The sequence below is a fragment of the Nilaparvata lugens genome, chromosome 4 (assembly GCF_014356525.2).
Source record: "Nilaparvata lugens isolate BPH chromosome 4, ASM1435652v1, whole genome shotgun sequence".
Taxonomy (NCBI): Eukaryota; Metazoa; Arthropoda; class Insecta; order Hemiptera; family Delphacidae; genus Nilaparvata; species Nilaparvata lugens.
In genome coordinates, this window is record NC_052507.1 from 11,576,347 (window position 1) to 11,589,085 (window position 12,739).

Here is a 12,739-nt window from a genome sequence, read left to right on the forward strand (position 1 = left end):
AGTTTTTTATATGGTATTAAATATTGTATTGTTGTAGTAGTAGAATAACTATTTGACTCTTGCAAAATAGTCAATCAAAATATTGACTGATAGACATCAACAATCGTCTATAATCTTGTAACAATCTCAAATACCGTATTCTGGGATAATTCCTACTTTCCCAATTCCTAGTTCCCAATTCCTAATTCCACTTTGCCTCATGTGAGGGACCATTGATTTTACAAAATATTCTAAAAAATCTTGGAAGCTAACTGTATCAATACAGTGTTCTTCCTAAGGACGTGTAGACGTGTTCCTTCCAATAGACGTATGGCAGAATCTTACATATCAGTATCAGTGAACATGTCTGGTACAGTAAGAATATTATTTCCATGAGATCTGATCGGATTAATACCGAGTTTTCATTCCCTTGGTCAGACTGAATCGGAATAGTCCAATTAGAATTCATGGTAATTATGATATTCTGTCTGTATCGGTCACTGACTGATACTGATTGTGCGAATTGATAGTGTTCTTCCTACAAACATTTTTCTCCTCTCTGATCAATTTAACTCAACTGTATCAATAATATGTACAATATATCTTAATCCTTCTGAATTCAAAATTTCTAGCTCATGTATATTTTTGGACAGAAATTGAATTTGATCTTTCAACAGTAGAAACATAACCTATTTTTTTGGACATGTTATTCATTATCAAAGTTTTTGGGATAGACTAGTTTTGTACCAAGCCTATTGTTCTTTTCCAATCATATATTATTTGTAATTGTAACTATAAATAAATAAATATGAAGCTTCAAAAATAATTAACGTCTCTGTCCTATGGTGTCCTATAATAATAATAATAATAATATCGTGTGACCTGGCTGGCTCAGGTCTGGTGTCAGATTTTTCAGGTCGCAACTGATCAATTTCAGGGCCTCTGACATGACCTAACGACCGCTTTTTAGGCAGCCGGGACCGACGGCTTAACGTGTCCATCCGAAACACGGGAGTGGCCCGAGATAAATATCTTGCCCGGGCCGGGAATTGAACCCGGGCCTCTGAATCATAAAGCCAGCATCTGATCCACTCGACTACGGCCACTCCCTACTATGGTGTCCTATGTAAAACGTAGACTATCTGTGAGAGAGCTCAATGATGCTTCCAGTACTTACAAATCACTGCTAAAACCGTATCTGTGTTGGAGCTATGGTCTGTTTGTAGGTACTAAACAAACTAAACTCTTTCAGAGTACAGTCTCTGTATGATTGATCATGCATGTATGGTTTATATGGTATACGAGATTGAAATTTTTAGAATCTATGTGCAAAATTTGGAGATCTAAATCATTTCCGTTTTTCCGGTATGCAATCCACAAGTTGACATGTTTTGATGCAAACACACGAACACACACAAACCTACTCTCTCTTATTATATAGAAGATGTATGTATAATATGCATTACAGAGACACGAGTATATGTCAGACTGGCTCCAGTGTGTGAAAGCTTCGCTATATTCCCAGCAAATACAAACCTGTATCCGATGTAGATGTCGCGCGTGACTCCATGGCGCAGGCGCGGCTACCGTCGCAGCCGCTTTGTGGTCTTGGTGTGAATGGTCCAATACAGTCGCGTTGTTTTTAACGACAGAAACCGCGACGTAAGCGGTGGCCGCGCGTTGTCGCTCGCGCGGGTTCGCCGTGACGCGATGATAGGCGAAGGTAGGACGTACTTTGTCCTTCTCCGACCACGTTTGACTGCTACTCGAATCAGCTGATTGTTGATTCCTCCAATTGTCCTCAGCTGATTGTTGTTTCCACCTTGTATCAGCCGTCTGGTGCCAGCTGGGATCAGCTGGTAGGTTGTTGTCTTCGATTTGATAGTGATGTGATTCTGGAACTGAGAAGAAACAATATTCTGAATGAGATTCTTTTAGAATGGTTATTATAATGAAATCCAATGATGATAGAACTCTCTATTGTTAGAATCCCCAATAAAAAATAAACAGCTGGTATGTTGTTGTCTTCGATTTGAACTAAAAATAGAAATATTCCGTTTTGGATTGGTTATCCTATACTATTAAACAAGCAATTTCTGTTTATATGTTTAGATGTTTGTATTTCCCTGGATCTAGAAAACGGCTCTAACGATTCTTATGAAATTTAGAACATAGTGGGTTTATAATATAAAAACTCGATTGCACTAGGTCTCATCCCTGGGAAAGCTCGCTAAAGGATATTAAAAGGATAATTATTATTTATCCTTCGACAAACAGCTGATAATAATTATTTCGTCGTCTGTTGATGATGGAAGTGAGTGAGCGAGTTCATGTATGTGGGACTGTGTCAAAATTTTGACTCAGCTTTTGAACTTTTGTAATCATTCAATCAGGTACTTGATACCGGTTGCAAAAAAACCGGGTAATTTTCAATCCTGGTTAATTCCAGTAGGACAATCTTTTTGAAATGGTCTTCTCTGATTCGGTTCACGTGAAATTAATCTTTTAATTTTTTATTCTAATTCACAAATTTACCGTATTTCTAATAAAACATACCATATTATTCTTCCATTAATTATATTCTATCTTACTGAGCTGTGTGTTTTTGTTTTTCTTATCGTTTCTGATTGTGAATATTGTGAGTTTGAATAAATAAAAATTGAATTTGAATTTGAGAAGGAAATAATTTTAATAAGGAAATTTAATAAGGAATTTAATAAGGAAAATTTGATAATGCATAAAGGGAGAAGATTTCCATCTCGAACACTATTCTTGACTTTGAGAATTATGCCATTGAGACATTTATATGTTTTTAGAGTTCTCTGAATATCTTATATGAGAAGTGGTAATATTGGTGTGGAAGCGAATATCTATAGCCAATCCCTGAGAACAACGAACCGATTTAAAGTACCAAGACCTTACAAGGAGTCCTTCCGTAGATCTTTTCCATATTTGGCACCAAAACTGTTCAATTTGTTACCACCTTATTGTCTTTTATCCCACTCATTATACATATTGCAGAGAAAAGTGAAGAGTGGCTTCAATCATTGAATAGTGTGGAGGTTATGCTTTGTTAGAAAAATATTATTATGATTATAATTTACTATTTTTGTAAATGTATAAAGAATAATTCCTTCTTGTTTTATCGAGGTATATATTGCCTATGTATATCATTTGTGAAACTCTTGCAATATCTAATGTTAAAGCGAACAAAATAGTGCCCGCCAATCGGACCTTTTTTTTTTACTTCCAAAAAATTTAAAAAATAATAATGTATGGCTGCCTCAATACAGGTTTTTTAAAAACAACCTCAGGAGCAGCCTATTCCACATAACAAGGATGGTATATTATGTTATTACAAATGTCTTACTATGTTTTATTATTACTTATAATTTTGTAGTTTCTATATATTTTTTTGAAATAGTATGGTCTAAGTTATTATGTAGAGATGTAATTTGTATTTTGTATTTTGAACTTGTATTTTGTATTGTTTGAATTATGTAGAAATAAACTTATTTATTTATTTAAATAGAGCTATCCGCTTTGTTGCATGATAGACAAGGATAGCAATATCACTGCTAATCAAACACTGCCATTATAACGTGAACCTCAATATGGTAAATTTGATAATGCATAAAGGGAGAAGATTTCCATCTCGAACACTATTCTTGACTTTGAGAATTATGCCATTGAGACATTTATATGTTTTTAGAGTTCTCTGAATATCTTATATGAGAAGTGGTAATATTGGTGTGGAAGCGAATATCTATAGCCAATCCCTGAGAACAACGAACCGATTTAAAGTACCAAGACCTTACAAGGAGTCCTTCCGTAGATCTTTTCCATATTTGGCACCAAAACTGTTCAATTTGTTACCACCTTATTGTCTTTTATCCCACTCATTATACATATTGCAGAGAAAAGTGAAAGAGTGGCTTCAATCATTGAATAGTGTGGAGGTTATGCTTTGTTAGAAAAATATTATTATGATTATTAATTTACTATTTTTGTAAATGTATAAAGAATAATTCCTTCTTGTTTTATCGAGGTATATATTGCCTATGTATATCATTTGTGAAACTCTTGCAATATCTAATGTTAAAGCGAACAAAATAGTGCCCGCCAATCGGACCTTTTTTTTTTACTTCCAAAAATTTAAAAAATAATAATGTATGGCTGCCTCAATACAGGTTTTTTTAAAAACAACCTCAGGAGCAGCCTATTCCACATAACAAGGATGGTATATTATGTTATTACAAATGTCTTACTATGTTTTATTATTACTTATAATTTTGTAGTTTCTATATATTTTTTGAAATAGTATGGTCTAAGTTATTATGTAGAGATGTAATTTGTATTTTGTATTTTGAACTTGTATTTTGTATTGTTTGAATTATGTAGAAATAAACTTATTTATTTATTTAAATAGAGCTATCCGCTTTGTTGCATGATAGACAAGGATAGCAATATCACTGCTAATCAAACACTGCCATTATAACGTGAACCTCAATATGGTATCTTTTGAACCTGTCTGACTGTATCAGGTCAGGTACCTACTGATAGGTTTCATAAGAAATTTCCAAAGATACTCAATAAACTTGTATCAACGACCATTAATCAAGGCATTCATACTTTTTTCTGGTTTTCTTTATCTATAGAATAAATTGGAACAGTTTTGTCGAATAATACTCATTCTATTCCAATAATAACAAACCGAACCGCACTCGAATTGCAGCTTCAAATTGGCCGAGTTCACAACAATAACTACAATTCCATTACCCGTTCTGACTACACAAAATAAAGGGAACAATGAATTTGAACCTGTTGACAAAACTTTCCATTCAACCAGAGCAGTAAAGTTCAGTGATACCGCTTTGTATCAAACAGGACATTCACACCGCAACATATTGAATCTCTCTCACAATTAGATTTTGAAGCTCGTTGAAGCGATGTTTTATTGCAAAAAGCAGTTCAACAAATAATAATTGATACAGTCTGAGCCCCTATCAATATGGCGAATGTTTTCCATGCTGAACTAAAATTCTGTTTGTTCAATGAATACTTTCTATTTTAATTACATTGCGGCTTTTGTTTACCGACTCGTGAATCAATTCAATTGAAAACTATCAAATGTGTTCAGTATACATGATTCTCTTCTCCGCAATGGATGTCAAATAACAAATATGTATTATGGGATAGTTAATTTGTAATTGCTTCATTTGTAACTACATTAATGTTTTGTACGGGACAATTTCAGATTGCTCCATTTGTTTCATTTTCTACAGAAATATTTCCCTATTCCTTCAATAACTCATGAGTTTTTGTATGGGACAATCAATTTGAGATTGCTCTATTAGTTACTTCATGCACTTTTCACAGTCACCCTCCTAGACTGATTGGTACGAGACAATCATATTTAAGGTTGCTCTATTTGTAACTTCATGGATATTTCCTCTATTCCTACAATAGTTCATAAGACTTCATGATTGTATGGTACGGGACAATCATATTAAAGGTTGCTCTATTTGTAACTTCATGAATATTACCTCTATTCCTACAATAGTTCATGAGACTTCATGATTGTATGGTACGAGACAATCGTATTTAAGGTTGCTCTATTTGTAACTTCATGAATATTTCCTCTATTCCTACAATAGTTCATAAGACTTCATGATTGTATGGTACGGGACAATCATATTAAAGGTTGCTCTATTTGTAACTCCATGAATATTACCTCTATTCCTACAATAGGTCATGAGACTTCATGATTGTATGGTACGAGACAATCATATTTAAGGTTGCTCTATTTGTAACTTCATGAATATTTCCTCTATTCCTACAATAGTTCATAAGACTTCATGATTGTATGGTACGAGACAATCAATTTAAGGTTGCTCTATTTGTAGCTTCATGAATTTTTCACAGAAATCCTCCTCTATCCCTACAATAGTGTTCATGAACTTCCTGTATGAGACAATCAATATAAGGTTTCTACATTTCTAGCTTCATGAATTTTTCACATAAATCCTGAATCAGTTCATGGGAATCTCTACTGTCAAATAATGAAGTCCAAAAGCAATCTAATGAATTCCGAAATAACTGCCTGAATTTAGCTGGAGGAAGCTATTAGTATCCATGTCAGAATGTAAATTAGTGATGAATATTCAACCAAGTCTTCCTCCTACAGTTGACCTGTAGCATCTTGAAGCGTTGAAAGCTACTCTTGAAAAATATACGGTCCATTGGACAGTTGGAAGAATTTATTGGGTTCAACTTCCTCGAAAGAGCTTCGATTCAGTAGGAGCTGATTGATTTCTATAGTCTACGTTCGTATCTTTATCTCATACTGGAATATAGATATTTTTAAACGTGTTAAATTTGTGTATAGGGCTACTTGTAATATACATATAAAGAGGGTACTGAGATTTATATTTTTCTTTATATTTATATTACGAGTAGCCCTATACACAAAAGAGATAAATAAGATGACATATCAACCAAACATAGTGTTAAATTTAATATTTCTATCGTGTAATATTCTAAACGCATTATGCATTTACAAAATATCATCTTAACGCAATAAATTATTAAAGATTGAATGTAAAATCACTTCTTAATCAGAACAATTGTATAATTTTGAAAGATTTGCTCGTTCTACTTCAAAGAATAATAATTATTGGAGCTTATTGCTTCTGCCTGATAATGACAAGTTCTAATAAAATAGCTATCTTTTGTACATAAAATACTGATTATCTCACCAGTCCTACTAGATTCATTAAGATTGAATTTAAAATCACTTCTCAATCAGAACAATTGTATAATTTCGAAATATTTGCTCGTTCTACTTCAAGAACAATTGATAATCATTGTAGCTCATTGCTTCTGCCTAATAATGACAAGTTCCAACAAAAGATCTAACTTTCGTTCATAAAATGATATCATCACACCAGTCCTACTAAATTCAGGCAAACATTCTCGATACAGGAAAAACAGTGTATCACAGGCTATGCAACGCTTTAATCACTGAATTAACATACAACCCGAGAACCGTTAATAAACGGATAGAATGAATAATCCTGTGTATTTAAACAGGATTTCGCATTTGCAATATTCATGAAACAACAATGGAGATTATAGGGGCTTCATCTAACAGTATCGAAGTTGGTACGGAGCTTGTCACTATTCGATACTCGACAACAAAATATCGATAAATTGAGTATCGACTCGTTGGTTGAAATTATTATCACGGTTATTTTTTTGAAAATCCATTCAGTTCCAACTTTTTTAATCCTGCTAGTCTGTTAGTTATGCATGAATTCATTGAGTGGAAATTGAATAAATATTTAATAAAAAATCTATTCAGAACACTGAATGGGAGAAATGTATTCTGATTGAATATTAGTGATTGATTGTATTTATCACTGGTTATTTTTCATGGGATTAATATCGATGAATTACTGATGAATTACAAAAACAGAAAGGAAATTAGATTCTATAACATCGCGAATTCCGGAAATTTAATTTGTTAGGAATTAGATTTTTGAATTGTTACAGAGGATAATAATCATTATACATGATGACCTGTCATCGATCTTTCAGGTAAACTATATAGCCTACGGAAATAAAGGATCACAGAATAAAATACAGAACAAAATTGATTTCTATTTGAATACGCATTAAGCGGCCAAGTTTAGGCAAAGCTTCGACAGTAACACTCTTGAAAAACAAAATATTGAGTAACGTAATACAGAACGAAATGTATCGTACGACGATGTATGTACGACATATGTATGTATGACATGTATGTACGACATATGTATGTACGACATGTATGTACGACATATGTATGTACGACATGTATGTACGACGACACATTACACAGTATTATCATAGATAAACAATGGCGTAAGTAGATATCCCATGGTATAGGGCGTTTATGTCGCAACTTTTACTGTTATCTCAAGCCGATTACTGTCGATTATGGTCAATTTTTACTGTTTTGTTCGGGTGAGAGTGTATGAACGGCACAATATGATAGACTACCAGCGTCACACATATGCATGGGAAAGAATTACATGAACTATCGGCTTGAGATAACAGTAAAAGTTGCAACATAAACGCCCTATACCATGGGATATCAACTTATGCTATTGTTTCTCTATGGTATTATGTTGAATACAGTACTGATGAGCAAGTTATGATTTACGGTATTATGAATGTATCATGACAACATGATTTCCATATGCTAGTTGGAGAAAAAATAATTTATACTACTTATTAAAATGATATCCATATTAAATTGCATGAACAACAATGAATGAAAACTTGCTCGATAAAAATGTGTAACCTGAAAGTTCTGTTAATCATGCACAGCTGACAGTAGTATATGCACATACCATCACGTGTACATTATCGAAAATCATCGAAAGTATTTCATAATGGAATATATGCGAATGCAGAGAAAAAGTGTCTCTGTAGTTCTGGTCTCCATTGGAAGAAAACTCTTATTTTTTATCATCATCAGAGACCTGTAGAATACTTACAATATGATAAACATTGGTTATTATGATAGAAATGGAGTATTTAAAAGGATATTGATTGCTGGTCGCACAACAGCCGGTTTTAAATTTCACGAGAACCATTCAGGAAAGACGACTTTTCAAAAACGCCTTCTCTGTTTTTTCTCTTGAAATTAATCACGGTTAAAATTTAACCGGCTGTTGTGCAACCGGGCCTGAGACTTAAAATATTGTAATATGATAATAATTATAGTTTTCTTACATCTACAAATTTATGTTTATTTCCCCCAAAAAAATCTATCATATTATCTTTGATTTTCTATCAAGTTCTTATTGAATTTAGTGTATTATTTTGAGACAAATTAAATTTGATTTCTAGCTAATCATTTATGAACACTCAACTGTGTGAGTTTTATAATATGATAATAATTATAGTTTTGTTACTTCTATCATATTTTATATTTTTCAATCAAATTTTTATTGAATTTTGTGTATTATTTTGAAACAAATTTGATTTGATTAGTAGCTTATCTTTCATCAACACTTACCTGTATGTGTTTTATATGTAGCACCCCTCATAACAGAGGACGATTCCATAGAAGGAACCCAGCTCACATGGTTGTCTTCTAACTCCACCTTCTCCTCCAACTCCTCCTCCTCCTCTTCCTCCTCCACCTCCTCCCGATAATCATCCTCCTTCTCTACCTCATTCCTATCAGCTAACATATCTGCACTACTCCTTCTGTTCACCTCATCCACTTTATCATGTCTCAGCCTTATCAACTGCATCCAGTTGTATGTCTCTCCCACATCCTCCTTTTCACTTGCTTCTTCGTTCTGTCGCACTTTCTTTTCCTCGTCCTCTTGTTGTTCGTCTTCTCTCCATCTCTCTCCTTCTTCATCCCTTGTACTTCTCGCCTCAATTCGTCTAGAATTTTTTTTGGCACGATGAAGTTTCGGCCAAACTCCGTTGTTCCGACGACGATGATGTTGTCTCCTCCTCCTTCCTTCTCCTCCTCCTCCCACTTTCCCCACCTCCCCACCAAATTCTTCTTTCTCTTTTCTTCTAGCACCTTTCTTTTTCTTCCGAAACTTTGTGCCAACAACACTCCTGACACGAGCTTTTCTTGTGGAATTGTTTTTCGCAACAAACTCCTCTATCCGATCTGGCAATGTCGACCGATTGTTGTTGGCCTTATTTTCTTCTAATCTTGACGAAGAGGTGAAGGGCAAACGAGGAGGAGGAAGGGTTGAAGAAGGAGGAGGGAGAGGAGGAGAGTGGAAAGAAGAAGAGTTGGCTGTGATCGGAAGGAGGCTGTTGTTGGCTGTAGTTGAGTTTTGATGAGTCGGCTGTTCTTGGCTGCGTCGCTTCTCGATTCCTAGCTCTTCTGCAACAAATAGAATGGAAAGAATTCATCAGTAATTGGAGTTTCAAACTTAATTTTAATGAATCTATTAATATTATGTTCGCGTATACATGTTCATCATCATCATAATCATAATAATGACAAAAGCAATGGAACAACTGCAGTTGGAGAACTGGAATATGAGAATTATGCAGAAAGCAGCAGTTCTTGGTACAACTAATATTGTACGTAAGTTTCTAAGCCTCTGATCTGGAGAAGAGTAAATGAGACTCTGCTTTGAATTGCAACTATTTTAGTCTTGAGATCAGAATTGATCTCCGGCTACTTAGTTATTAAGACAAAAAATATTTTTCAATAATAATAATAATAATAATCATCATTATCATCATCAACATCAACATCATCATTGGATCTTGTACCCAAGTGTTTTACAAGATGAATAGCATAAGAATAGGATATAGCCATCAGTAATTGAGTTTAAAATCTAATTACAATGAATCTATCGAGATATATTTTGTCCGGTGGTTTTTTAAAAACAGTTTTGGCCTCTGACTCTGCTCCCCAAGAGGTTTTTTTTTTATTTTCGAGAGTGATCATACTTGTAGCACCTCTTGCTCCATCTATTCAGATGCAAACTTTGCCCCAAAATCATCCCAGTCATTTTATTGACCGAACGAAGTGAGGTCTAAGATACAAGTCGACGGTTTGGCATTTCTCTTAATGTTTAAATGTTCATATATTAATTTATATGTTGCACATTTACAGCGAAACGCGGTAATAGATTTTCATGAAATTTGACAGGTATGTTCCTTATTAAATTTCGCGTCGACGTACATACAAGGTTTTTGGAAATTCTGCATTTCAATCTATATATATAAAAGCGAAATGGCACTCACTCACTGACTGACTCACTCACTCACTCACTCACTCACTCACTCACTCACTCACTCGCATAACTAAAAATCTACCGGACCAAAAACGTTCAAATTTGGTAGGTATGTTCAGTTGGCCCTTTAGAGGCGCACTAAGAAATCTTTTGGCAATATTTTAAGTCTAAGGGTTGTTTTTAAGGGTTTAAAGTTCGTCTTTTAGCATGTATATTCTTCTTCTCCCAATCTCTTAATTATAATTGAAATTTCCGTATCATATGTTACTATAGATCTATAATCTAGATAGAGTACCTCTTCGAAACAGTTGTTAACTGGCAACTAAATTAATAATTTTGTCAGGTTGGCATTAAGTTGAGTTGACTTTGTTAGGTTGGCACCAAGTTGAAGATTTAAATGCATTTATCGCGGAAAGATTGATTGGGCACTGCTACTTCAATCCTGGAAATATTATATTACTAGCCGTCAGGCTCGCTTCGCTCGCCATATCCGTTTAGCCAGACGTTTAGTCTGGACCCCCGAGTGGATTGTTCTAACATATGATAAAAATGCTTAAATGAAAAATGCAGGCGAGCGAAGCGAGCCTTCTGATCTCATTCTTGGACGATCCAGTCGGGGGTCCAGGGGGCAGAGCCCCCTGGCTAGACGGATATGGCGAGCGAAGCGAGCCTGACGGCTAGTGATAATATAAAAGGAAAAAGGAGCCTCCTTCATACGCCAATATTAGAGTAAAAATCAGACTATAGAATTATTCATCATAAATCAGATGACAAGTGATTACACAGATGTGTGGAGAAGCCAGTCTATTACTGTATTTGTATAAGGTCTATAGTTTCAATCAAAGACATTAAAGTGGTATGCATCTTTAACTGGGTTTACACCAAAGTTATTAACAAGATGGTTATAACTTAATCCTTATAGATTCTATTAGATTGAACGGAAGTTGACAAAGATCTTGTTATGAATATAATTGACTTCCATATGATTTCATTTGACGAGACTATTCATATGATATAACAGCCGGAATAAAAAGCAAAAAATTGTCTTCAAATTTGAATTGAAACATGTGTGTGATCATTAACATAATGATCTTCATCTGATCTAGTGTAAATAAATTATAATGCGTTTACACCAGAGTTTAAAACAAAAGTTTTCAACATAAAGTTAATAAAATTTTCTTTTGGCTGCTAGTTTCGTTATCAACAAAAGTTAATAACTTTGTCACGTGTTTTGTCTGCAGCTGTAGTTATTAGGGAACAGGTGTAGTTGTAGGGTAGGGATTCTGGGCGAGGGGGTTGCGGGGAAGATAGTAACCTGTTATCAACAAAAGTTACCGACTCTCGATGGATAACATAAATCTTGATAATAACAAGGAATTTTCTGTTGAAAACACGAGTTATCGACTTTTTTCAAGATAATTTTTTGTCGATTCAGTCAAGTTGACAACTTTTTATTAATAACTCATGTTATCAACTCCGGTGTAAACGCAACTCAACATGATGTTATTAACTTTTGTAATTAACATCAGTTGATAACGAAAATGTTAAAAACTTGTGTTATTAACTCCGGTGTAAACGCAGCTTTAAGCTCTAAACATCGGAGTTAGTAGCTCGAGTTATTAACAAAAAGTTATCAACTTGACTGAATCATAAAAAGTTTCCCTTCTCTCTCCTCTTCTTTCTGTTAATAACTCGTGTTTTCAACAGGAAATTCCTTGTTATTCAACAAATTGTTTCTAACATAATTATGTTAATGACTTTTGTTATAAACATCAGTTAATAACAAAAATGTTGAAAACTTAACTCCGGAGTAAACCCAGCTTCAAATTTCCTACACAGAGGCTTTGCATGTGATTGATTCAATATTTGTGACCTTGATTCACAATTTATTCATAGCATTGTATTCTTCACAGAAAATTCATAGTATTTCATCCTTCGATCAAGATAACCTCGTCAACCACAAGCTGACATACCTTGTACACAAAATC

The 12,739-nt window shown here is 34.2% G+C and overlaps 1 protein-coding gene across 1 annotated transcript in view; it reads right to left on the reverse strand.

Moving 5' to 3' along the window:
• The window catches only part of LOC111060195 (trichohyalin), a 229,147-nt gene that overhangs the window by 17,702 nt on the left and 198,706 nt on the right, over positions 1-12,739 (reverse strand). The window contains exons 4-5 of the mRNA XM_039426674.1: positions 9,047-9,886; positions 1,516-1,880 (exon numbers count right to left, since the gene is read on the reverse strand). Coding sequence (XP_039282608.1) covers positions 1,516-1,880; positions 9,047-9,886 — 1,205 coding nt within the window. The remainder of the gene's footprint in view (positions 1-1,515; positions 1,881-9,046; positions 9,887-12,739) is intronic.